Source organism: Rhinoderma darwinii, chromosome 7 (genome assembly GCF_050947455.1).
Source record: "Rhinoderma darwinii isolate aRhiDar2 chromosome 7, aRhiDar2.hap1, whole genome shotgun sequence".
NCBI classification, from domain to species: Eukaryota; Metazoa; Chordata; class Amphibia; order Anura; family Rhinodermatidae; genus Rhinoderma; species Rhinoderma darwinii.
This window is the reverse complement of record NC_134693.1, coordinates 25,993,690-26,021,651: the sequence shown is the minus strand read 5'-3', so window position 1 is coordinate 26,021,651 and position 27,962 is coordinate 25,993,690. Positions and strand designations below refer to the sequence as shown.

General features: G+C 44.0%; 2 protein-coding genes across 2 annotated transcripts in view; one reads left to right on the top strand and one right to left on the bottom strand.

Annotated features, from left to right (window-relative positions):
* TUT4 (terminal uridylyl transferase 4) overlaps positions 1-3,471 on the top strand; it is a 61,080-nt gene extending 57,609 nt beyond the window's left edge. Inside the window, exon 30 of the mRNA XM_075833000.1 lies at positions 719-3,471. Within this exon, the coding sequence (XP_075689115.1) occupies positions 719-810 (92 nt within the window). The 3' untranslated portion in view covers positions 811-3,471. The remainder of the gene's footprint in view (positions 1-718) is intronic.
* PRPF38A (pre-mRNA processing factor 38A) lies at positions 3,419-27,956 on the bottom strand. Its single transcript, XM_075833003.1, has 10 exons — positions 27,783-27,956; positions 16,094-16,253; positions 11,213-11,334; positions 9,386-9,471; positions 7,825-7,935; positions 6,969-7,078; positions 5,509-5,535; positions 5,184-5,284; positions 4,884-4,932; positions 3,419-3,623 (listed from the first exon to the last, which is right to left on the bottom strand). Exons 1-10 carry the CDS (start codon positions 27,910-27,912, stop codon positions 3,581-3,583), a joined length of 939 nt encoding a protein of 312 aa, XP_075689118.1. The 5' UTR covers positions 27,913-27,956; the 3' UTR covers positions 3,419-3,580.
* Positions 27,957-27,962: the final 6 nt, after the last annotated feature.

Here is a 27,962-nt window from a genome sequence, read left to right as displayed (position 1 = left end):
TTTAAAGGTCGATTATGCGCTGTCCCTAATTGGCTGCAGTGCTTCTTAGACTAAGTTTAGAATTTGAGACTCTCCCACTGTTCTCTGATTGGCCATAGCTGCTCACGTGTTGTCCAATTCATATATAGAGGGAGTGTCCTAGACTCAGTCTGAGAAGCGCTGTGAACATTTTGAGACAACACAGACCTTAAAACGGCAGATCCACGACATAGGGGGACAACTGGAGGGCGTGAGATTTTATTAACCCATATTTATAATTTTGTCCGGAGATCGGAGTGCTGCTCTAAAAAAAAATAATCTTTTCTAATGACTGTAGTAGTTTCTGGTCAAAGGGAAAAACCTGTGAAATTGATCTATGTCATGAATACATGCAAATAGATCACATTTGTGAAGTTTGACCTCAGACCACTACGGACAACACTTACACAAAACACTTAAACATCTGAAAATCTGACAACACTCAAAAGCAAAGACCCATTCAAATCAATGGCTGCGTTCTAAGAAGGTTTTGTCAGGTTTTTAGTAACAGAAGTCTATTACCTGTGTCAGTGAGTTAAAGCGCTCTATACATTAGTCAATGGCGGCCCAAGATCAGACTTCACAGTGTGATGTACTATGACATATCAGAGGGGTCAATTCTAATGTAGAGTTGCTTCAGAGTAGACGACGACTACTATATATATATATAGCTAATGTTTCTCTACCCTTTTCCTTTCAGCTCCCTCATTAATCCAGAACGGGCCCCATTTCCCAGTCTTATCACAAGGACACCCCCACCTGAACTCCAACTACATCCAGCAAAAGAAATGAAAAGAAAAAAACTATTTTAAGACCTTATTTCTAGAACTTTTAATATGTAACATTTGTAAATATATGGCTTTAGTTGTACTGGAATCATTCCTCCGAGTGATGCTAATTTCTTTTATTTCATTACCCCATTTTGAGGGGAGCCTTGTGTTCTATTAAAGCAAAATGTTCAAATGGGAGAAAAAAAAAAAAAAAAAATACTGGTAAAATTAAGTTCTTCTTTTTCTATTTGCTCTATTCATAAACCGGCTGCTTCAAGCTCTATAAATGTATATATTTTAGTTATAAACAGATGATTTAAAGAGAAAGGAATGTAATTTTTTAAATGTCTTATTATTTGAGTCTGAAGCAGGTGCCAAAAATCTTTTTAAAGTTGAAATTACGTCTTATTTTTGGTACCGATAAGAAAAAAGAAAAGGCCATTTTATCAAACTGTATCCCATGAAGTGTCAAGTTTTTTTTTTGTTTTTTTTATTATGGAAATCCAAACTTAAACTGTTCTTTGATAAATTGGTTTCTTGCAATGAAGTGTTTAACATTCGTATGCTTGAGCCGAATCACGTGGGAATTATTGGTCTCTTGGAAAGCTATTTTTTTTAGTCGTTCCCCCCCTGAAGAACTGCCTGACACCTGTGAAGTCCTGAAGATCAGGAATTCACTTTGTACAATAGGACTCAATCTAGACCTAAGAACTTCCGTAGACTGGCGTATTGCGCCCGTATTACAGGCGCAAGATAATCCGGACATTTGCAATACACCGGTCTGTGGAAGTTCTTAGATTTATTTTCATACCTTGATCTTTAATCCATTAGAGACGCTCTAGAAAATATGTTTTCTTCAAACTATACCTACTAGAATTAAATATAAAAGTAGCCTTTTCATGTAAAATAAAAATATTAAAACGGTTTTTCAATATCTTCTATCCTGAAATATGATCACAAAGTTACTGGCCAAAAGATAAAATCCAGTGACACGTCCACTTCCGATTTTCAGATGCAGTGTTGTCATCCTACCTAGCTTGAAGAGTGGCCGTTACAAGGGAGAATGGGGATTCATTTGATAATTTTCCTGGATAGACCGCTCTAAGAGATCAGAATGGATGGTAAATCGAGTAGCCATTCACCTGAATGTACAGGCAACAGTTTCAAAAAAACTGAATTTATAGTCCTAAGAGGGAATTTAATAAAGGGGTTGTCCAGGGTCACCATAAAACAGGCTCAGACCGGGGGAAATGCCATCAATTAATAAAAGTACCATAATTTAACGGTTTAATCCCTCGCCGATCCAGCGCTGCCACTTAGAGACCGGCTGGGCGTAACAGATAACTGAGCTGCATCGAAGATGTCACGTTGACAAACGTGCTCGCTGCAGCCAATCACTAGCCTCAGCAGCAGAGGTCATGTGTCAGCATCACAGTAAACAGAGGCTGGCGGGACGCAGCAGGGAAATAAACATAAATGATGCTTATTATTTGATTACTTTTGGATAGTTGGTGACTTTTCTACCTGCGAAAATTGGCGTGGAAGAGTTTATAAATTCCCCTTATAGTTCCCATGGAACGATAAAAAACAATGTGAATATATTATACGCCATACAAAAAGTAAAGGCCAGTGTATAAAACCGGCAATTTAGTCGTGGTCAGGTGTTCGGATCTAGTTCTGCATATTTTTTCCTAGGTCTTCACCCCACCACACAGTGACCAAATAATACTATTATACAGAAGCCAAATGACAGGACCTGTAAGCACGGCATTGTCACGATGCAGACTGGACGGAGGCATACAGTACACTGAACAGCAGTCAAGAGGCAACAAAGTTAAATCCAATGACTCACGGTTAATGTCTTCTGATTGCTGTTTCCATTTCTTCTCCATTCGTGACAAAGGCCTCTTCCCACTACAGAGCCACATCCACAGCTCCTCCCGTTTACAGCACGTGGCTACCGTCTCTGGTGCCAATTTCCACGGTCTGGGAAAACGTACACATTTTAGATGCCGCAGAAACCAAATAAAAATGTACTGTTCCGTGTGCGCCCCGTGCCAGCCAGAGTTCTTTGCCCGTGTGCGCCCCGTGCCAGCCAGAGTTCTTTGCCCATGTGCGCCCCATGCCAGTCAGAGTTCACCCATGTGCGCCCCATGCCAGCCAGAGTTGCTCCCCCATTTGCACCATGCCAGACAGAGTTTCCCCCATGTACACCTTATTCAGTGCAGCCAATTCACAGCACAGCCAGAGTGCTCCCCCATATGCGTTGCTGTAGGAAAATAAAAAAGGCATTTAGTGCCAATTGCTGCAATAAAAATAAAAGCAACATTGCAAATGGTCTTGATTAAAAATATCCTACTGCTTTGTGTATACAGGTCCTATGCAGAGCTGTTACCATGGTTACACACAGGTCTGCATAAGAGCTGTAGTCACAAAACAAACATTTTTAAAAGGGGGTGACCCAACAGGACAACCACTGCCCATATACCCTAAACAGGCACACAAAAAAATAGCTGGCTCTTACCGTGGTGGACTCAGGCCATCCATGTATCACTCACATGCTACACACCTCTTACAATACTTCACACTTTTCACTCTCATTCTAGGCATTAATGACAATGTACTATGAGTATCAATGAAGACAATTTATTTTAATAAAAATTCCTTGACAAAACAAGTGACTGAATATTTGACGTCGTGTGACAAATGGGGTCAATTGCGTCCGAGCGAAAGAGCCTATTATATACAAAGGGTCCAGGACAATGGAACAGCGCTTCCAATACTCTCTCCGGTCACTCATTCCCACGCCTGCTTTTCTTGTGACTCTTCTTCGACCTATAAAAAAAAACAAAAACAGAAATAAAGATACTGAATACCAACCAGTTCTGCTACTGTATAGATTTCCGTTTAATCCATTCCATCGGTTCTGCAGCGGCAAGTTTTATAAAAACAACTGAAATCTCATTTTATGTGAATACAGAAATATTTTATTAAAAAGTACCTTCAGTTCTCAAATAAATTTTAAAGAATCAGAAAAAGTGAGGTGGGTAAGCAGAGACCCCCAACAATTAGAACAGAGAGGCCCTTGGCGTTCTTCCTAATGCCATGTCACTTTTGGCTTTCAGCTGAAAACTCTCCAAAATAAAAGGACAAGGGTCGCTTGGCTCAGAGGAGCTCCAGGGACCTTTTCCTTCTAGCAACTGGCGTGTGTTTTCAGCTCATTGCAAATTAAGATTTCTTCTATATGTGCTTCAGGAATCTTCTACATCCCCCCCCATTTTTTTCTCACTATCCTGTGTCTGTTCTTTAAGACAACTGGATGCAGAAGGAACTTTCCCCCACTGATGTGTGCAATAGGAGACAAATATTAAGCCCATTCCCTCAGTCATCTGTCAGCTAAAAATGGAAAAAAAATAAGAGGATAACCTGTGTTCTATGTAGGATTTGTACAAGACCGTTTCACGTAGAAAATCCTGCATATAGGATGGGCAAGTTTATCTCCAGTTGACCCTTAGAATTAATTTCTAGGTTTAGTGTTCCTTAAAAGGGTAAACTTTCAAACTTTTGATGTTATAGTGACATGTCGGAAGTTTTGATTGGTGGGGTCCGAGCACGGAGAACTTCACCGATCGCTAAAACGAAGTGTCAGAAGTGCTTGGGTGAGCGCTGTGCCGCTTAGTTTCTGATCGGCTTTCCTTGGGGCGGTGTATGGGATTAATAGAAAGTCTATGAGCCCGTACACTGCTGACAGGTCTTTCCGTGGAAAGCCAATCAGAAACTAAGCAGCACAGCGCTCACCCAAGCACTTCTGACGCTTTGTTTTAGCGATCGGTGAGGTTCTCAGTGCTCGGACCCCACCAATCAAAACTTCCGGCAGGTCACTATGAGTAGGCCATCAGTATAAAAGTCCTGAAGAACCCCTTTGATTTTGCACAGGTGATTGAACTCATTTCACTATTTCTCCATGGGAAATTTTCAGGACATGACCAGTTGGGATTTCTTTGAGGACGAGATTAGGAAACACTCGAATGTTGTACTATGAGAGATGCAATCAGCATTTCCGGATTCTCGGATAAACTAATATTTTCTAATTACCTCTCTGGGGACTTTGAGTGGCTTCTGTGTCTGTGACTTCGATGATGTCCTGTTAATAAAACAATGCAAAATGAATGACAACTATTTTTTTTTAAAAATTGTGTGATGGGTAGAAACAAATGTCGGCAAAGCCAATTCTCCCCATACTCCATGAAAAAAAGTCTAAATTGTATTTTCTGGGAATATATTGAAGGCCTGTCCACCTGCATCCATGTCTGTGTGGCTGCGGCTGGTACTGCACAGACACGGACAACACAATGAATGCCAGAAAACCCCTTCATTTAGTGCCAGGAAACTAACCTGGAGATTTGGATTTCGATCGATGGCGTCTTTCTCTTGACCTGCTGCGGTGCCTCCTTGGACTCTTGCTACGGTGTCTCTCTCTGCGGGGTGGAGAAGGACTGCGGGTATAGGGTAGTGTAAAGGACATCGTGAAATACAGTTCCTGCTAATTACATTCTACATTTTATATACTTAAATGAAATATGGCAAACATTTTAAAAGTCTATATTCACATTCTAAGGAAAACGCATTCTTCTTTGGAGATATCACTTCATTATTAGATAAATGGCCACCATGGCTCTAGATTAATGCAGAAGGGGGATAACGCAGTTAAGAAACTCACCTTCTTCTCTTAGGGGAACGGCTTCTCCTGAGATATAAAAGAAACAAAATATAGTGGTGAAAACCTGTCGTGTCATTGGTGATATTGAACAGGAATATTATCTGGGAAAGAATAGGTATAAACAAAGATCACCAAGGTCTGGCAGCTTTGGACAAGACACTTTGTATCTGCTCTTCGCTCTGGCTAATGTACGAGGGATCAGAACTGGTGGACTCTCCTCTTATCCCAGAATTCCCTAATAGCTCTGTCTTAAAGCGACCCTCCGGTCTCCGCACAAAATTATAAGGCTACATTCACACGAGCGTATCAGATTCACGCGTGTGAATCTTGTCCGTTATGCATCAGTGTGCTTAGCGAGGGCATGCGTTATTCACGCACTCACAAAGCACATTTTTTATTATTTTCCATTGAATTGATGTGCATCCGTGTGCGGTGTGTGATTTTCACGCACCCATTGACTTCAATGGGCGATAAGTGCGTGAAAAATGCACCAATATAGGACATGCAGCGAGTTTTACGCAACAGACACACGCTGCGTGAAAACTCCAGCATGTGTGAATAGCCCTATTGTAATCAACGGGTCTGTGTGCTGCACGTGATTTCCCTGCGCAGCACACGCACGTTATTCACGTTCGTCTGAATGAGCCCTTAATGTGATGGGGTATATAACATAATATTACCTGGTGCCCTCCTCTGCCGTTTTAGGGTCCCCTCTGTGTTGTATCAAATTGGTCACAGCACTTGGTCTAAGACATTCCCTCTGTTTACGGATTGGACAGAACTGCTCACGTGAGCAGCTCTGGCCAATCTGAGACCAGTGGGAGTGTCTCAGACCCTCAGTCTAAGATGCGCTGCAGCCATTTTGGGACAGGACAGAGGAAACCCTAAAAAGGCAGATCCACAGCAAGGGAGGGCACCAGGTAATATAAATCCATATTCCCCCACCATATTTAAAATATTGTCTCAGGAACGGAGGGTCGCTGTAAAGTACTGTCTTACGCTAATAATGGGGATTTCCGCGATGCAGACATTTTTAACTAAAGAATTTTAATGGCAAGTGTATACAATTTGTTTGTAAAAAAGGTTTACAATTGTAAATTATTTGTATAATTGCAGCATGAGAAATGCAGGATACATAGAAACTGTATCTGAAAAAGTAAAATCTAGAAAGAATTTTTTTTTTATATAAAAAACGAATTACAAAGTTACACTAAACACTATAATACATTAAAAAAAAGTTTTCCATAGCCTTTCACTTGATCATTACAAGGTGGCCATAAAAGTGAACGGCCTTCCATGTACTACACGGATGGGGCAGGTCCGCTCAGATAAGTCAAGCCCAGTGAACTTTGACATCCATATTCCCATATAGAGCTTATGGAAAGGGGTCGTCTTGGCGAGAAATTAAGACCGGTACCACATACAACCGCACCGAATAATAATAATGTGCTTTGCTTTACCTTCTTGGAGAACGACTGCGGCTCCTCCTGTATCGAGGTGAAGGAGATCTACGCGGTCTGTCTAGGTCTCGGTAGCTCCGTCTGTGGTGGTCTGGAGTAGGATCTCTGCCCTAAAGCCAAAATAGGTAAATCTGTTACAAACGCAAACTCTTGTACTCCATAAGGCTATGTTCACACGGAGTATTTTGGGGGAGGAATATCTGCCTCAAAATTCCGTTTGGAACTTTGAGGCAGATATTCCTCTCCCTGCACGCCGATTTTCGCGGCGATTATCGTGCCGTTTTTCACCCGCGGCCATTGAACGCCGCGGGCATAAAACAGCGAGAAATACCCTTTCTCCTGCCTCCCATTTAAGTCAATGGGAGGTCAGAGGCGGAAGCGCCCAAAGATAGGGCATGTCGCTTCTTTTTCCCGCGAGGCAGTTTTACTGCTCGCGGGAAAAAGACGCCGACGCCTCCCATTGAAATCAATGGGAGGCGTTCTCGGGCCACTTTTGCGACGCGGTTTCCGCGTAAAAAAACTCGGCAAAATACCCTGTGTGAACATAGCCTAACTCCGCAAGGTCCCATTGAACTTTACCGTGTTCTCTCCCCTCCAATCATCTTCTGCTTAACTTAAAAGGGTACTCCGCTTTGGACATTCCCATCTTGTTAGAGGGTCCCCTGTCAGTCACGGGCCCTGGGCTGGAGTCCCCCCCCCCCCTCTATTAACTCCTATAATTTCCTAATAGAGTATTTGAAAATAGGTTTCATAAGCCGGACAACCCCTTCAAATCATTCACTTCTAACATTTATCAAACTTAGGAGAAAGGTGCGGTTGTACTCTGGCATGTTCTCGCCACACCTCCTAATCTCACCTTGTCGTCATCCTCATCTTCTTCCTCGCTAGACTCAACATCATCCATATCTTCTTCCAAAGCGCTGACACGGGGATCCAGCTGCTCAGTTTCCTCAAGCACATAGCGTTTCTAATAAGATAATCAGAGTCATGGTGATATATTGTATGTAAAGTGTGCACCCTAAAAATAGGAGCAACCGTACATTAAGTTAAGAAAAATTTCAAAATTGGGGGGGGGGGGGGGGCTTCTCCTATGTGTCTTTACGATCACTATTCTTTAAAGAAAATGTGAACCAAACAGGAGCTGGCCATCAGAGGAATGCAGACAGCTCCTTAAAGGGACCAGTTACACACAGTGGACTGTACGGGGACCACACACAACACTAGGGGTCTCCCCATCTAATTTTAAAAATAGCTGGAGCCCCATAAACATTTCTGCCAACACTTGGGGGATCTCCAAGCAAAGAGGAGTCCTACTCTATTGGTCATGTGCAGGACTCCTCTCTGCCTGGGTCTCCCACAAGAATAATTTACATTAACAGAAAAGATTTTGGGGCTCCAATCGCCCCTATGTGGCAACTTATAAAATGGAAACAGGGAACTCTTGGCAATTGTTCATGGTTTTCAAGACCACTGCTTATAGTAATTGAATAGGAGTCGTCCTATTTGTTTGTCCTGGTCACGTGATGCCAACACAGGTGCTTGGTTTGTTAGTGTGTATTCACATAATGCCGTGATATTGCATTTATTTTCAGAAAAAGTTACAAAGACTGCGATATGACCACAGTGTGTGAATACACCCTTAGAGTTTTGTTATTAGAGCGGTGTCTTGGACACACAGGTTTTTGCAAGATGCAGCTCTGATAACCAAAGGCTACATGCTGCGGAAAATACACACAACACAATACCTTCGCAGGTAAAAACCAAACCACACAGATCGCATGTTTTTTATTGCGTTTTAGGTTTTTATGTGTAAATCGGTGCGTTTTTTCATGCTGCGGCCTTTGCTGCGATTTACCTCAGCACCAGGCAGATACAATTCGCAAGCAGAAACGCAAGATAAATTGACACGCTGCGGACTTTAAAATACGCTCCGCATGTCAATTTGTATGCAGAAAAAACCTGCAGCGTGTACATGGTTTCTTGAAATCTCACTTTGCTGGTACTGTATTACGCTGCGGTTTTGTTGCACGCAAATACGCATCGTGTGCATTTACACAGTGCGGTCATATTGCCGTTTCCGCTGTGGTTTTTTTCAAAATCACAATATGTCACAATCACAGTGAATGCACCTTATTGAATGAAGCACCTGCGTTAGCGTCACAAGACCAGGACAAATAATGGAGTATCCTATTCAATTACGTAAAGCAGAGGTCTTGCAAACCAAGAATAATTGCTGTGTCCCTCTAGTATGGATGTGGTGGGTTTAACATTTTTGCCACATATACAAAGTAAAATAAGGAAAATATAACATGGTAGTATGACGAGTACAGAATAGCGGTTCGTTTTTCTGAAAAATCGTAACACGCAACTGCAGTCAGCGTTAATATACACCGGCCAAAACGTAAGTCACGACATACCTGTAACCGGGGTAATATGATGTCACAGATTCGTTCACTGTGGAGAAGCTCGTCTATGAATTCATCTACGTGCATCAGTTCAAATTCTGCGAGGTAAAATAATACAAAGTAATGCAAAAAGAACTCAACCTCCTGACAACGTATCTGCAGCACAGAGGATTTCAGTCAATGACGTAGTAGTCTTATATAATATAAATGCGATAGACTCGATAATGTAATAAAGGCGTTTCCAAATCCTATAAAGTGATGCCATATCATTAGGATATGCGATCAGTTAATGAGGCCACGCTGCAGTTTCCTGCCCAGTGGGTGGTTGAGAGCGCCGCTGTGCAGGAAAAAAAATGAAGTGGACGCGGCGCTAAATCAGTCGCCATTTTCAGGATCGTTGAGGGGTCTTCATAGAATATCCTAGTGACATGGCATCACTTGATAGGAAAACCCTTTTAAGCTGAAAAATCCGCCAAAATAATGTCAGAATTGCCATTTTTTTTCCACCCCACATAAAAAAAACAAATTCGTTAGCTTATGTTCACATTAAGTTTTTTGGCCCGTTTGACGTATATACTAGTAACAGCTACCGACGTCTACATTAAAGCATAACTAGAAGTTCATAAAACTTTTGACAGGTCAGTGACATGACAGAAGTTTTGATCGGTGGGCGACCGAGCCTAGAGACCACCACCAATCGCTAAAATGAAGCAGCACAATAGCTGTGCCGCTTAGTTTCTGATCGGTCCTGCTCAGTTTTCCGAGGAAAGCCGAGCAGTATCGATCAGAATCTAAGCGGCAGAGCACTCGTCTGAGCACTTCTGACGCTTCGTTTTAGCGTTCGGTGGAGGTCTCAGTGCTCGGACACCAATTGATCAAAACTCCTGATAAGTCACTAGAACAAGTCAAAAGTTTTCTGAAAGTTTAGTTACACTTTAAATCGAGGCTGTGACGGATGCCTAACGGCGGCAGCCATAACTTATAGGCTATAATGCAATCTGCTAAACTATAGGTCATGAACACTTGACACTTCCTTCCTATGGGTGATGAATGCCACGGTTAGGCATCTGTTTAACAGATCAATCATGAAAAGCTATTAGAAAGCCGTATTCGTTTAACGGATGCCATACAGTGGCTTCTCTCACCCGCGGGTTCCCATGTTCAAAAAAACGAATACAATTAAGATTTTTCACTGGGGGATGGAATAGCGTAATATATTACGCTATTTCATATTTATCTATTTTGTTTTCTGTATACTGATGTACAACGACAAGACGGAGGCCAAAAGGACACTCTTTTGGACTTAGTCTGGCAATGGAGCCCTAAGGATGCATTTAGCGTGTATTTTGGGAGCTTGCGCAACATCCACACTAAACGTAGAACAAATAGTGACATGAAAGGGGCCTTAATATATTATATGTAGCCCAAAATGGTGCACTTGAAAAATACAACTTGCCTTGCGAAGAAACAAGCCCTCATGCAGATACATTGACAGGAGAATAATGCGAGGATGAAGGAGAAAAACTATTAAAAAAATAAATTAAAAAAAGGCAATGGTTTTTAAACCTCATGCTTAGTTTGGGGCTACGTTTTTATAGGATGGGATGTTTTGTTTTAATAAGTTCTGTACATCTTATGCCGAACCAAAAGGTTTTATCGGTCAGTTCTCTAGAATTCGTAAACACATTCTTCCCACGGACAAACATAGAAAAGCCGATGATACACCATAAAATACATATATATCTTATACTGACAAAATCATCATCACATAGGAATCATCACAGCAGAACTCCCATCATATCGCACACTGCTACAAAGGACAATGCTGCCAGGGATCACCTCCGTTTCGGTTCTGAGTCTTGATTTTGCGGTAATCGTTGTACAGCGGCTCCAGATATTTGTAGCAGTCGCTGGCAGTGCCGGTCAGTCGCATGTAGAGAGCGCCCAACGCACGCACATACCTGTAAGGAAGGATCAGGTCAGTAAATAGCTCAATGAGTGCAAATAATGTCCTGAGTACAACACTATCCATAGGCGAGTATCAAACATCTGTCAGGTTTTATACGTGAGGACAGCAAAGGAAAGGAGAGGGGGGGGGGTGACGAGCGCATGAATATATAGCTTTCTAGAATAGAATTCAGTATTTTCATGTAAAAGGCTGTGCGCTCAGCGTCCCACCCTCCAGCCTAAGCAAGTTCTAATATTCTATGGGCTCCTGCCGTACCTCAGATTTTCACATGGGTTTTTTCTCGCAAAGTCTGTGAGCTTGAGTATGAGGCCTTAAAGGCTATGTACACCTTTGAAAGCGATTTTGTTTTTTTTTGTTTTTTTTCAATAAAAAGTTCAATCAGTTTGCAACTGGTGCAGGTCAATTGGCGCAACTTTATAATTTGTTTTTATTAAAAACTATTTTTACTTTTTGAGATACAGCTGCTTTGTATTCTGTATACAGAGCGGCTGTATTGTTTGCTAGGACCTGAATCTGTCAGTCCTGCGCACCAGACGGGTTCAGTGTTATCGGCTCCTGCTGGTCTCTGACACGCAGGATCCACCTGTTATCGATCACATCTAAGTTAAGAACATAGTAGTGATGGATAACAGGTCGATCCTATCTGTCAGAGACTACCAGGAGCCGATAACACTGAACCAGTCAGTCCCACGGACCAGACGTGTACAAGATTCTGCGAATGAAACAGCTGCTCTGTAATACAGAATACAAAGCAGCTGTATCTCCAAAAAATATTTTTAATAGAAAGTAATTATAACGTTGCACCAACCACACTGATTGACTTTTTTACAGATTGACCCTTTTAACTAAAAAAAAAATCCCTGTCAAAGGTGTACACAGTCTTTAAAGTATTAAGGGGGTTTGCCTGGTATATTAACGGTCAAGACCCATTACCCCAAAACCATCAGCACATGACATAGTACTAAGCTGGGAATACACGTGCAGACATGCCTATAATGAGCGCTAATCACTAATAAATTACAGATCTATCGGTGCTCATTTAAAGGCCAACGTAAACTGTATAGGGACAAACGATCGTTAATGCCATTGTTAGGTCCCCATACAGTTTACATGTTGGCAGCACATCCACTGTTTACACGGAGATGCGCTGCCCACAACAATGATTTTCAGGACAGCATAAAAGATGACGTCAGCCGTTCTACAGTATTTACTCGTTCATCGGCTGATTGCTGCCCCGTTTACACAGGGCACTGCTCACACGAACGTTCGTTTGCCCTATCACTGGCCCAGGTCACTGGGTCTTGTCTGATACTGCTGTGAAGGAGCAAAATTCGTTTGAGCAAGCACCACGGACGCTTAGTTTGGCTCGGGGGCACGGTGGTGAAGAGGTCGGTCCTTGACTGAATACAATTTTGCAGACTCTGTTGTGAGAAGTATTCAGTTTTGGCTTTTAGCCTCTGGATGTAAAACAAGAATATTCCCACTAACGGAGCAAAAAGATCTTGGAAATATCTCAATTCCTCACCACAAAGAATATTATAAAGTAGCAGAAGGGTCACTTATGTTTTTTTTTAGCCAAACCATGCTGGGAGTTGTCGTTTTTAAACAGCCGAAGAGCAACATATTGGAGACCACCGCCCTAATGAACAGTTTCTGCAGATGCACAGCTCGCTAGGCAGCACCTGAATACATCTGAGCAGCTTCCTATCAATAAGCTTGACTGCCAGAGGTGACCACTCTGGATCTGCCACTTGTGTAGACTGGTGTGGTACCCATTTACATTCTAGAAGTGCTGATGGTTTGTATAGCTAATGCGCTGCCGGCACAGTCACCCTTTAAATTTTGCAGCAGTAAACAGACGCCAGCCCTAAGTATCGGAAATGGAGGGCTCCATAATAAATACTATCTAAACTTATAAAAAATAAAACTTTTGACTTGTCATAGGGACATGTCAGTGCTCATGACCCCCATCGATCAAAACTTCTGCGACCCCACCGAACGCTAAAACTAAGCAGCAGAAGCGCTTGGGTGAGCGCTGTGCTGCTTTGTTTCGGATTGGCTTTCCTTGGCGTTGCATACGGGCTCAAAAGTAAGTGAGTCTGTACACCGCTCACTACACTTTCCGAGGAAAGCCAATCAGAAACAGAGCGGTAAAACGCACACCTGAGCATTCTGCCGCTTCTTTTTAGCGATCGGTGGGGTCTCCGTGCTCGGACCTCTACCGATCAAAACTTCTGACACGTTACTAGAACATGTCAAAAGATTTTTAAAAGTTTACCTACCTTTTAAAGAGGCTCGGTCACCACATTATAAGTGGCCTACATTGTACATGATGTGATCGGCGCTGTAATGTCCTAGCAGATGCCTGTCCGTGTTAAACGGACAGGCAGTAATACACTGCAATACAAAAATATTGCAGTGTATTATAATAGCGATCGGATGATCGCATATTAAAGTCCCCTAGTGGGACTAGTAAAAAAGTTAAAAAAAAAGTTTAATAAAGTTAATTTGAAAAAAAAAATAAAAAATGAAAAACCCATTTTCTCCCTTTACAAACTGCTTTACTATTAAAAAACCAAAATAAAAGTAAAAAAGTTACACATATTTGGTATCGCCGCGTCAGTAACGACCCCGACTATAAATCTATTACATTATTTAACCCGCAAGATGAACGCCGTAAAAAATAAAAAACTATGGAAAAATTGCTGTTTTCTGTGAATCCTGACTTAAAAATTTTTGGGATAAAAAGTGATCAAAAAGTCGCATCTACTCCAAAATGGTAGCAATAAAAACTACAAGCCTTCCCGCAAAAAAAAAGCCCTCACACAACCGCATCGGCAGAACAATAAAAAAAAGTTACGGCTCTTCAAATATTGAGACACAAAAACAAATAATTTTGAAAAAAAAAGCGTTTTTACTGTGTAAGGCCTCATTTACACGAGCGTGTGCGTTTTGCGTGCGCAAAAGGCACTTGACAGCTCCGTGTGTCATCCGTGTATGATGCGCGGCTGCGTGATTTTCGCGCAGCCGCCATCATAGAGATGAGGCTAGTCGACGTCAGTCACTGTCCATGGTGCTGAAAGAGTTAACTGATCGGCAGTAACTCTTTCAGCACCCTCGACAGTGCATTCCGATCACCATATCGAGTAACCTGTTTAAAAAAAAAAAAAAGAGGTTCGTACTTACCGAGAACTTCCCGGCCGTTGCCTTGGTGACGCGTCCTTGGTGACGCGCCTCTCTTGACATCTGGCCCCACCTCCCTGGATGACGCAGCAGTCCATGTGACCGCTGCAGCCTGTGCTTGGCTGCAGCTGTCACTTGGACTGAATTGTCATCCCGGGAGGTCAGACTGGAGGAAGAAGCCGGGAGTTATCGGTAAGTCAGAACTTTTTTTTTTTTTACACGTTCACGTATATTGGAATCGGAAGTCACTGTCCAGGGCGCTGAACCAGTTTAACTCTTTCAGCACCCTGCACAGTGACTGTCTCCTGCCGGGTTCGGTCAAAACTAGTTCGGCCGAACCCGGTAAAGTTCGGTTCGCTCATGTCTAAGACACTCCGTTCGGATGTTTGTAAACAGAAAACCACGTGGTGCTTTTCTGTTTACATTCAGTTTGACAGCTCTTGCGCGAATCACGCAGTTCGCACGGAAGTGCTTCCGTGCGACCTTCGTGGTTTTCACGCACCCATTGACTTCAATGGGTGCGTGATGCGCGAAAAACGCACGATTATAGAACATGTCGTGAGTTTTACGCAACGCACTCGCGCTGCGCAAAATTCACGCATCGTCTGCACTGCCCCATAGAGTAATATAGGTGCGTACGACACGCGTGAACAGCAAGCGCGGCGCACGCGCGTATATTACGCTCGTGTAAATGAGGCCTAAAACATACAAAATCTATACAAATTTGGTATCGTTGCAATCGTTACAACCCGCGGAATAAAGTTATTGTGTTATTTATACCACACGGTAAACGGCGTAGATTTAGGACATGAAAAAGTGGCGAAATTTCAGAGTTTTTTCTATTCCCCCCCAAAAAAAGTTAATAAAACATAATCAATAAATAATCTGTACCTCAAAATGGTGCTATTAAAAAATACAACTTGTCCCGCAAAAAATAAGACCTTATACAGCTATGTCGACACAAAAATAAAAAGGTTATAGCTCTTGGAATGCGACGATGGAAAAACGTAAAAAATGGCTTGGTCATTAAGGTTTAAAATAGGCTGGTCATTAAGGGGTTAATGCCCAACTGGGCGTGTTTTTACTTTTTGACCAAGTGGGAGTTGTGGAGAGAAGTGTATGACGATGACCAATCAGTGACCAATCAGCGTCATACACTTCTCCCCATTCATTTACACAGCACATAGTGATCTTGCTAGATCACTATGTGCAGCCACATACACACACACTAACGTTACTGAAGCGTCCTGAGAGTTAATAGACATTGCTTCCAGCCAGGACGTGCTGTCTATTCAGAATCCTGACACTTTGCTAACGTTTGTGTGTGATTTACAGCACAGGAAGCGTAGTCTCGCGACTATACGCTGTAAGTTGTCATTTATAGCCAGATAACGCTTGCATAAAGCTAAAATAGGTCGTAACTCCGTCAAAAATTATCGTTTTTCTAAATAAAAAACACTGCTGTAATCTACATTACAGCGCCGATCACATTATGTACAAGATGGGCCACTTATAATGTGGTGACAGAGACTCTTTAAGTACGATTGAACACTCGCTCTCGGACTCACTTGAAATCTTCATTCTTTATAAACTCCACAATGATGTCTTTCTCCGGCTGAATCTGCAGCATTTTCAAGGCCAGACACAAGAAAGGCGTAGGCTTGATGTTACCTCCAAAAACTCCTCCTATATATTTCAGCTCCATGGCTTTATCCACCACCAGCTCAGCTGTAAAATAAAACAGATTAGTGACTATCCTGAGGTCATGTGCAATCCAGAGGTCGCACTACATATTTTTGAGAAGCATTTTTAGCCAAGGAGGATTACGTAACCAACAGTAATTAAAATGAATAATACATAGGGATACGACGTGGTATTTAAGACTCTAAATTTATGCAGGGAAACAGTAAAATGTTACAGGAGTTAAACGAGTACACCTTAAAGGAGTACACCTTTTTTAGTAAATGAATGTATTTAGTGTTTTTATGCAACTTTTAAAATCCCTTTTAACTAAATTTGTGTTTACATTTTAAGATACAGCTTCCATGTATGCGAATATCTGAGCCGCAGCTGAACTGACGGCTTTGCTGAGGGTGGGTTCTGCGTATTTATAATTTAGATGTAATCATTATTAGCTGGATCCTGGTGCATCAGACACACAGGGCCTTCTTAGGGTATGTGCACACACACTAATTACGTCCGTAAGTGACGGACGTATTTCGGCCGCAAGTCCCGGACCGAACACAGTGCAGGGAGCCGGGCTCCTAGCATCATACTTATGTACGATGCTAGAAGTCCCTGCCTCACTGCAGGACAACTGTCCCATACTGAAAACATGATTACAGTACGGGACAGTTGTCCTGCAGCGAGGCAGGGACTCCTAGCGTCGTACATAAGTATGATGCTAGGAGCCCGGCTCCCTGCAGTGTGTTCGGTCCGGGACTTGCGGCCGAAATACGTCCGTCAATTACGGACGTAATTAGTGTGTGTGCACATACCCTTATAGCCAAGCCATCAGTTCAGCTTGACACGGCTCAGACAGGATGATACAGCTCATATGCTTATAGGAACTATAGAAGCTGCATCTTAAAAAGTAAAAACATTTTAATAAAAGCGATTTTAAAAGTTGCATAAAAACACAAAATACAGGCTCTAATCTGGTTTAAAAAAATTTTTTTTTTAAAAATAAAAAATATGCTTACTCATCAGACAGCAGAAAAGTTTACATCTTATCTCCATTTACATCCGGAGCTGTACATCACTCTCGGCCGGTCTGTATTGGGAATCAACATGTGAGGCTGGATTCCCACGTAGCGTAAAACACTGCGGAATTTCCACAACAGAATTCTGTGCAGAAATTTCACTGCATTTTCATTAGCAGCAAAGTGGATACAATTTTGAAAACCTCATGCCCACGTTGCGTAGAAAAAAAATACCGCAAAAATGTTAATAAATTCTCATGCGGTGCAGAATTTAATTTCCACAGCATGTCAATTTATGCTGCGTTTTCGTTGCAGGTTTTCCCCATTGAATTAAGTGGGGGACGCAAAACCCACAACAAATAGCCAAGTGTTGCGACACTTGCGGCGGAATCAAAAAAAATTTGCTGCAAAAATTGCAACTCAGGAGAAAAAAATAAACTGTATACTTACCCAGAACTCCCAGCTTCTTCCTCCAGTTCGGCCTCCTGGGATGATGTTTCATCTCATGTGACCGCTGCAGCCAATCACAGGCTGCAGCGGTCACATGGGTTGCAGTATCATCCAGGGAGGCCGGACTGGAGGAAGAAGCAGAGAGTTCTGGGTAAGTACACTTTTTTTCTGAGTTGCGATTTTATCGGCGGATTGGTGCAAACCGGACAGCAACGTAGGGACGCGTCACCATGACAACTTCAAGGGAAAGTATGAGTGTTTTTTTCTACTGATTCTTTCCACATCAGAAATTCCACCTGAAAAACTGCACCACGAAAGTGCTGCGGGTTCCAGGAGGGGAATACGCTGCGTAGTTGTACGTAGCGTATTTTGACCCATGGGGACCCGGCCTAAGGCAGAATGCACACTTTGCATATTACGTGCGGTTTTGCTGCACGTATTCGCTTGCATCAAAACCGCAGAGTAATACAGTACCAGCAATATCAACGAGACTTCCAGAAACCTCATGTACACGCTGCTTTTTTTTCCGTATGTAAATTGACCCACGGTGCGTATTTTCAGAACTGCAGCATGTCATTTGCTCGCGATTCTGCTTGCGAATTCGCTCTCCCTAGTTCCGAGGAAATACACAGCAAAACCCGCAGCATGAATACGCAGCTTTCTACGCAACAAAATTTAAATCCTCCACCGAAAAACGCATGATCCGGTGCGGTTTTTACCTGCGGTTTTGGTGCGTATATAGCACGCCCCCTATACACAGTGCCTAGCCACAGTGGAGGGGGCAATCCTAGCTAACGTAGGCACGTCGGCCCTATGTAGGCAATAGCTACCGCGGCCCTGTGCGGGCACTATCTACAATGGGCACGGTGGCACTATCTACAATGGGCAATGTGGTGTTTTCAGGGGGTTGGGACAAAAAAAAACCCTAACATAAAATCCATCCATTTTTTTCACGGCTATGAAAAAACGGATGGCAAATGGCGGTTAAAAATGTTCAGACGGGAAATGGATTCAAATTTTGAGACACACTGATACAAAACAGCCACACACTGCTCCCTTGTAGATTGCACCCCTGTAGCTCCCTGTAGGATCAGAATCCCTCTGGCCGGGGATTCCACTTCAGGAGTTGCCCCTGATGTCACTGTCCATATATGGATAGTGACGTCAGGGGCTCCATATAGGAGCGGAATCCCCGGCCAGAGGGATTCCACTCCTACAGAGAGCTACAGTGGCGCTACCTACAGCGGGAGGTGCCATCTACAAGGGGGCTGTGGCATTACCTACAGCAAAAAAAATCTCCTCACATGCACTTGGAACTGTGAGGTGGAGAGAGCGAGCGGCAAAAAGCATGGCCGTCACTCGGATCACATCTGTGTTTTAGACTGCTTTGGGAGCCGTGCGGCCGTGAGAGCGGCCAAAACAGGGCATGCACCATTTTTGGTAAACCGGGCCATCAGAAAAAGAATTGACCATGTGAATAGCCCCATTTGGGGTCTAGAGTGTTTACTGTGGCCATGTGACATCCGTTACACGGACAAATATCCCTGCAATGTGAATAGGGCCTAATAAAGCGTCCCAACGCCTCTTTCCACAATATTTAGGTTTATCAGGGGACAAGAGAGACAGTGTTGTACTTTTTTTTTAAATACATAAAAACTTGATGCAAATATGGGGCAAAAACCATATACCACCCAAGATGCAAAGCTAAACGAGAGTTGATAGTTCGGTCCTCAATGGAGCCCATCAGACCACGCTCCGATGTTATATCTGTATATGGATTAGGGTCGTCACAATACCAGACTTTGTACTTCGATACCGATACTTCGTGTAGTATTGCGATACTCGATACTAAAACGATACTTTGCCAACAATAATAAAAAAAAAAAAAAAGAAGTTCTTCGATTTTCTGATGTGAGGCGCGTGGTGTGATGAATTTAACCTCCATGTGCCTCACATTAATAGTAAATAATTCCATCGTGCTTCGCAGTCAAAATGGACAACATTGGGTTAATGTGTGAGGTATATGGAGGTTAAATTCATCACACCCTGCGCCTCACATTAATAAATGAAAGAAAGCAGTATTTCTAACAGCGTGAACATGACTGACACTATAAAGGTGTATATTTTATGTATTGAGACTATGTTTATTGTAAAAATGTGTGCTTTTTTAAAATTAACATTACCTATTTTTTTTTTTTACTTTTTTATTTTTTAACTGTACGGACATATTTCTATATACTGATAGTACACAGGCAGTTGTTAGGACATACCTCAGTATTCCCTAACAGGATATATTGTCAGACAGCCCTGGAGTCCTTCAATGGACCCTGGGCTGTCTGCCCATATATGGTATGTCCCTCAATCGCGTCACAGGGATTCCCTGTGACGCGATCCAAAGGGCATCCCCTTCTCATTTACCCCTTGAATGCAGTGGTCAGCTTTGATCGCAGCATTCAAGAGAATAACGGCAGAGATGAGAGGTTTCTCTGATCTCCGCCGTTAGAGCGGGGCTGCGGCTGTGTAATACAGTCATTGCCCCGCTCCTGACAATAAGTGCGTGCGCATTCAGCAAGAGGTGATGGGGCCTACGCTGCACTAATGAGCGGCGGCACAGGCACTGAACATGAGGGTGTTTTGCAGTGTGCCAGCCATCTTTGGTCTTCAGTGCCGCCGCTCATTAGTGCAGCGCTGGTCGTATCACCTTATGCTGACTGCACGCACACTCGTCAGGATTGGAGAAATTACTGTATCTCACAGCCGCAGCCCCACTCTAACAACATTTATAAGTTACTATACTGAGCTGTGCATAGCTTAGTATCGAAATACATGAAACCGTATTGAACGGTATCAAAACAGTAGTGACGTTTCGATGCATCCCTAATATGGATAGCGGCTGCCCGGAGTGTAAAAAAAACAACCCTGTGCACATACATGTTCTATGTTGTGTTACTGGTGCGGGCTCAGAAGCGGAGCCCGCACCATCGCCAGCAGGTGTCAGCTGTGTAGTACAGCTGACACTGCTGCATGGCCAGATATAGCCTCCAATCCGGCCGATTAGCCCATTAAATGCGGCGCTCTAAAGAGAGCGCTGCATCTACAGGGTTTACCAGCAGATCGGAAACCAGCAATACAATCGCGGGTTTCCAATAGCTGCTTTGGCAGACCGGAGGCCTAACAATGGCATCCTGTCTGCCAAGTATGGAAGCCTGTTAGGTTCCGCTCGGAGGCAGGGCCTAAAAGGCTTCTGGCTCCAGAAACAAGATGGCGCAGGCACAGAAGCGGAACCTGCGACATCATCCGCAGTTGTTAGCTGTATGTTACAGCTAACACCCTGAAGTAACTGCAGGGAATAGAGCTAGAACCGATCGCTGCCATTTACCCCTTAGATGCCGCGATTAAAAGTGATCACGGCATCATAGTGGTTTGAAGCCGATCGGCATCGCTGTGATGTGATTGCAGAGGTGCCGATCATTGCTATGGCAACCTAACAATGGCCTCCTGGTCTGCCACATATGGATTGCGGTCAGTGAATAATGGGTAGTGCAATGTACTAAAAGTAAAGATCAGGGGTGCAGGCCTTCAAGTCCCCTAGTGGGAGAAAACTTGAAAAAAATGGTGAAAAAGTGTAAAAATAAAAGTTTCAAATTAAAAAAAACGATACTTTTTAACTATAAGAAATCTTTCATTATAGGAAAAAAAACGTTAAAAAAATACACATATATGGCACCGCCATACCCGGGAGAACCTGCTTAGCATTTCATGAGACACTTGTGGCACAAACTGGGCATGACATATTGTGCACTAAAATTCTCACTTTGCACCATCCGCTGGGCAGTCATTTCTAATGAACGTGGGGTCAAAATGCTCACGACTCCCCTTAATATGCCCTAAGAGGTGTAGTTTCAAAAATAGGGGTCACAGTAAGGGGTTTGTTTTACTATTTGACCTCAGGGCCCTGAAATTGTGGGTCAATGCTGTGAAAATCACCAAAATATACCTCAAATGCACATGGCGCTCTCCACTTCTGAGGCCTGTCATTTGTCCAGGCAAATGATAAATGCCATGAGAGGTGTAGTTTCTAAAATGGGGTCACTTCTCGGGGGCTCCCACTGTACTCTGGTACCTCAGGGTTTTGCAAATGCGACATGGCACACAAAAATACAAAATTAGCTAAATCTGCATGCCAAATAACGCTCGTGCCTTTTTGTGCCCAAACAGCAGTTTATGACCATTTGTGAGGTACTTCCGTAATCGGGAGAAATTGCTTTAAAATTGTTGGGTTGTTTTTTCTCCTTTGTTCCTTGTAAAAATGAAAACAATATGTTTTATTGGAAAAAATGTAGCTGTTCATTTTTACGGCTTAATTCAAAGAAATTTAGAAAAAAAACTGAGGGGTCAAAATGCTAACTATTAACTCCTTGGGGTGTAGTTTCCAAAATGGTGAATTTTTGAGGGTTTTTCCTATGTTTTGGCACCATGAGACCTTTTCAAACCTGACATGTCTAAAATATTTTCTAATAGAAAAGAGGCCTCAAAATCCTCTAGGCGCTCCTTTGCTTCTGAGGCCGGTGCTTCAGTCCATTACCGCACTAGGGCCACATGTGGGGTATTTCTAAAAACTGCAGAATCCAGGCAATAAATATTGAGTTGCGTTCCTCTGGTAAAACTTTCTGTGCTACAGAAAAAAAAAAGTGTACTATAAATGAATTTAGCCCAAAAATAAATACAGCAGAGTAGAGGTGAAATGTATAAATGTAATTCCTGTGAAACGCCTAAAGGGTTAAGACACTTTCTGAATGCGGTTTTGAATACTTTGAGGGGTGAGGTTTTTAAAATGGGGTGATTTATGGGGACTTTCGAATATATAAGGCCCTCAAAACCACTTCACAGCTGAACTGGTCCTTGTAAAAATAGCCTTTTTAAATTTTCTTGAAAATATGAGAAATTGCTGCTAAAGTTCTAAGTCTTGTGAGGTCATAGAAAAATAAAAGCACATTTAAAAAATGATGCAAACAAAGTAGACATGTGGGGAATGTGAACTAGTCACTATTTTGTGTGGTATTACTATCTGTTTTACAAGAACATACCACATTTTCTCTAAATTGTTATTTTTTTCCCCCAGATAAAATATTGAATTTACTGATCAAATTTTTTCACTAAAGTCCAATGTGTCACGAGAAAACAATCTCAGAATCGCTTGGATAAGTAAAAGCGTTCCGGAGTTATTACCACATAAAGTGACATGTCAGATTTCAAAAAAGTAGGCTGCGTCCATAAGGCCAAAACTGTCCGTGTCTTCAAGGGGTTAAACTCTATAGCAAAATAGAAAAAGCACTACATACTCTGTGGTTTTTGGTGAGTTTTGTGGTCAGTATAGTTTTTTTTCCCAAAACGCAGCATGTTCTAGATGTGTTGCTTTATCTCATAGACTTCAAAAATACGGAAAAATACAGAATAGCTTGTACAAAATAAGGCCTGATTTACACGAGCGTGTGCGTTTTGCGCACGCAAAAAAACGCCACGTTTTGCGTGTGCAAAAGGCACTTGACAGCTTCGTGTGTCATCAGTGTATGATGCGCGGCTGCGTGATTTTCGCGCAGTCGCCAACATAGAGATGAGGCTAGTCGACGTCAGTCACTGTCCATGGTGCTGAAAGAGTTAACTGATCGGCAGTAACTCTTTCAGCACCCTCGACAGTGCATTCCGATCACCATATCGAGTAACCTGTTTAAAAAAAAAGAGGTTCGTACTTACCGAGAACTTCCCGGCCGTTGCCTTGGTGACGCGTCCTTGGTGACGCGCCTCTCTTGACATCTGGCCCCACCTCCCTGGATGACGCGGAAGTCCATGTGACCGCTGCAGCCTGTGCTTGGCTTGTGATTGGCTGCAGCTGTCACTTGGACTGAATTGTCATACCGGGAGGAAGTAGCCGGGAGTTATCGGTAAGTCAGAACTTTTTTTTTTTTTTTTTACACGTTCACGTATATTGTGATCGGAAGTCACTGTCCAGGGTGCTGAACCAGTTTAACTCTTCCAGCACCCTGGACAGTGACTGTCTCCTGCCGGGTTCGGTCAAAACGAGTTCGGCCGAACCCGGTGAAGTTCGGTTCGCTCATCTCTAAGACACTCCGTTCGGATGTTTGTAAACAGAAAAGCACGTGGTGCTTTTCTGTTTACATTCAGTTTGAGAGCTCTTGCGCGAATCACGCAGTTCGCACGGAAGTGCTTCCGTGCGGCATGCGTGGTTTTCACGCACCCATTGACTTCAATGGGTGCGTGATGCGCGAAAAACGCACGATTATAGAACATGTCGTGAGTTTTACGCAACGCACTCGCGCTGCGCAAAATTCACGCATTGTCTGCACTGCCCCATAGAGTAATATAGGTGCGTACGACACGCGTGAAAAGCACGCGCGTACATTACGCTCGTGTAAATGAGGCCTAAATGAAAGAAAAAGTAATTAAAATGCCATAAAAACGCATGTTACATATAAAGAACAACGGCGTTTTTAGAAGCGTTTTATTCACGCAGTTTAAAACGCCAGACAATGTCTTTGTGCGAAGGAGGCCTAATAACGCACGTGACTGCATTGCGGCTTTATTTTGTAGGATTCCATATGGATATTTGATTCTGCACAAATCAGACAGTAATAAAAAAAATGTGTGGCTTGTTCCATCAGACTCCATATGTACAAAGCGTATTCTCTCCCAGATTCCCTACAGAGCCTGGACGGCAGCGCAGAGACCGGAGCTGGACAATTAATCTAAAAAACCGAACGCGAAATTCAGCACAATTAAAATAGACGTCATCTTGCACATTTAGGTTTTTCCAAATATTTTTTTCCCCGATTTAAACTAGATCTGCATCTTTAGGACACACATACAGTTGAATCCAATGGTAGAGCAGGGGCATTATACTGTGAGAGGGCAGCTATGGGGGGCATTATACTGTGAGAGGGCAGCTATGGGGGGCATTATACTGTGAGAGGGCAGCTATGGGGGGCATTATACTGTGAGAGGGCAGCTATGGGGGGCATTATACTGTGAGAGGGCAGCTATGGGGGGCATTATACTGTGAGAGGGCAGCTATGGGGGGCATTTTACTGTGTGGGGGCATTATACTGTGTGCGGGCATTATACTGTGAGAGGGCAGCTATGGGGGGCATTATACTGTGTGTGGGCAGCTATGGGGGGCATTATACTGTGAGAGGGCAGCTATGGGGGGCATTATACTGTGAGAGGGCAGCTATGGGGGGCATTTTACTGTGTGGGGGCATTATACTGTGTGCGGGCATTATACTGTGTGGGGGCATTATACTGTGTGGGGGCATTATACTGTGTGGGGGCATTATACTGTGAGAGGGCAGCTATGGGGGGCATTATACTGTGTGGGGGCAGCATACTGTGTGGGGGCAGCATACTGTGTGGGGGCAGCATACTGTGTGGGGGCAGCATACTGTGTGGGGGCATTATACTGTGAGAGGGCAGCTATGGGGGGCATTATACTGTGAGAGGGCAGCAATGGGGGGCATTATACTGTGAGAGGGCAGCAATGGGGGCATTATACTGTGAGGGGGCAGCTATGGGGGGCATTATACTGTGAGGGGGCAGCTATGGGGGGCATTATACTGAGAGAGGGCAGCTATGGGGGGCATTATACTGTGAGGGGGCAGCTATGGGGGGCATTATACTGTGAGGGGGCAGCTATGGGGGGCATTATACTGAGAGAGGGCAGCTATGGGGGGCATTATACTGTGAGGGGGCAGCTATGGGGGGCATTTTACTGTGTGGGGGCATTATACTGTGTGCGGGCATTATACTGTGTGGGGGCATTATACTGTGTGGGGGCATTATACTGTGAGAGGGCAGCTATGGGGGGCATTATACTGTGTGGGGGCAGCATACTGTGTGGGGGCAGCATACTGTGTGGGGGCAGCATACTGTGTGGGGGCAGCATACTGTGAGAGGGCAGCTATGGGGGGCATTATACTGTGAGAGGGCAGCTATGGGGGGCATTATACTGTGAGAGGGCAGCAATGGGGGGCATTATACTGTGAGAGGGCAGCAATGGGGGCATTATACTGTGAGGGGGCAGCTATGGGGGGCATTATACTGTGAGGGGGCAGCTATGGGGGGCATTATACTGTGTGGGGGCAGCTATGGGGGGCATTATACTGTGAGGGGGCAGCTATGGGGGGCATTTTACTGTGTGGGGGCATTATACTGTGTGCGGGCATTATACTGTGTGGGGGCATTATACTGTGTGGGGGCATTATACTGTGAGAGGGCAGCTATGGGGGGCATTATACTGTGTGGGGGCAGCATACTGTGTGGGGGCAGCATACTGTGTGGGGGCAGCATACTGTGAGAGGGCAGCTATGGGGGGCATTATACTGTGAGAGGGCAGCTATGGGGGGCATTATACTGTGAGAGGGCAGCTATGGGGGGCATTATACTGTGAGAGGGCAGCTATGGGGGGCATTATACTGTGAGAGGGCAGCAATGGGGGCATTATACTGTGAGGGGGCAGCTATGGGGGGCATTATACTGTGAGGGGGCAGCTATGGGGGGCATTATACTGAGAGAGGGCAGCTATGGGGGGCATTATACTGTGAGGGGGCAGCTATGGGGGGCATTATACTGTGTGGGGGCAGCTATGGGGGCATTATACTGTGTGGGGGCAGCTATGGGGGGCATTTTACTGTGTGGGGGCATTATACTGTGTGCAGGCATTATACTGTGTGGGGGCAGCTATGGGGGGCATTATACTGTGTGGGGGCAGCATGCTGTGTGGGGGCATTATACTGTTTGCGGGCATTATACTGTGTGGGGGCAGCTATGGGGGGCATTATACTGTGTGGGGGCAGCATGCTGTGTGGGGGCAGCTATGGGGCATTATACTGTGTTGAGGGCAGTGTCAGAGGGTATATTATATACAGTAGGCTCAGGATTATTGAAACATGAATTCAATTGTGTAGCATGCAAAAAGGGGTGTGGCCTAAATAATTGTTCATTAATCGTAATCGAGGTTACATGTTCAATTAACCGTGATTTAGGTCATAATCTCCCAGCCCTAGCAGGGTGTGTGGCGCTCTATGCCCTCCATGCATGTGGGAACGGTCCTGTACCCGTGTGCGTGACTTCTATTAGGAATGAACAAACACGAGACATTAGGCAGGATTACATGGCGGTCAGTCACGTACAGAGTATCCATGCAAGTGCACAGCAGCGCCACATCCTGCCCATATCTTTACATGGTGCATATTTAGTGCCACAACAGCTGCAAAGTAACAATACAGAGGGAATTCTCCCCTCCGCTACTCACACACTCACGATACGACTACACGTAAAGGGTAACTAAACGTTCAAACTTCTGACACGTCACAGTCACGTCAGGAATTTTGATTGTTGGAGGTCCGAGCACTGAGGCCCCCACCAATCGCTAAAATGAAGCAGCAGAAGTGCTCGTGTGAGTGCTCAGCCGCTGCGTCTCTGTTCGGCTTTTTCCAGAAAGCCGATGTACGGGCTCGTGGACTTTCTATCGAGTTCGTACACCGTTACATTGATTTCCGGAAAAAGCCGAACAGAAACAAAGTGGCTGAGCGCTCATACGAGCACTTCGATTGTCGGAGGTCTCAGTCAAAAGCATTTCTCACCTATCAATGCTATGGCGGTTGGGTTTCGACCAATGGGACCGGGCTCGGCTGTTACCGTCACTACCATAGACTTTGAACGGTGGGACCAGGCGCACGCATCTGCCGCTTCATTCAAACTCTTCATAGCCGTCGTTTTACGATTAGAGGGAATGGGGACTGGGGTGACGGACCCTATAACTCAAACACTTATCACCTATACAGTGGTTAGGTGAAAGATGCTTTAAGCTGCTACCCCTTTAAGGCAGCTGTATACTGGATCGCAGGCGGATTTGCCATTCCAGGGTCTGGGAAAGCTGGATGGCAACCACTATATAATGTTGCCCATATTGCCTGTTGTGCAGCTTTTCCAGAAGGAGTAACTGAAAATGGTGGCGTAGAATGGACCATAAGACATGTAATGGATTGCAATTTACTCCCAACTTCAAAATTAATGCATTCCTCGCACTCACCGGTGAGGCCGAAACACTCCTCTTTCCAGTACTTCGACTCATAGATGCGAGTTCGAATGATTTTCTCCACCAGGTACTGCGGGTTGGTGCCATGTACGCTGTGAGCGTCTTTCACAGTCCGGTTCGCCATCTTGCGCGGCGCTTCAGTTACTTCCGGCTCTGGCTTGACACGTCATTACA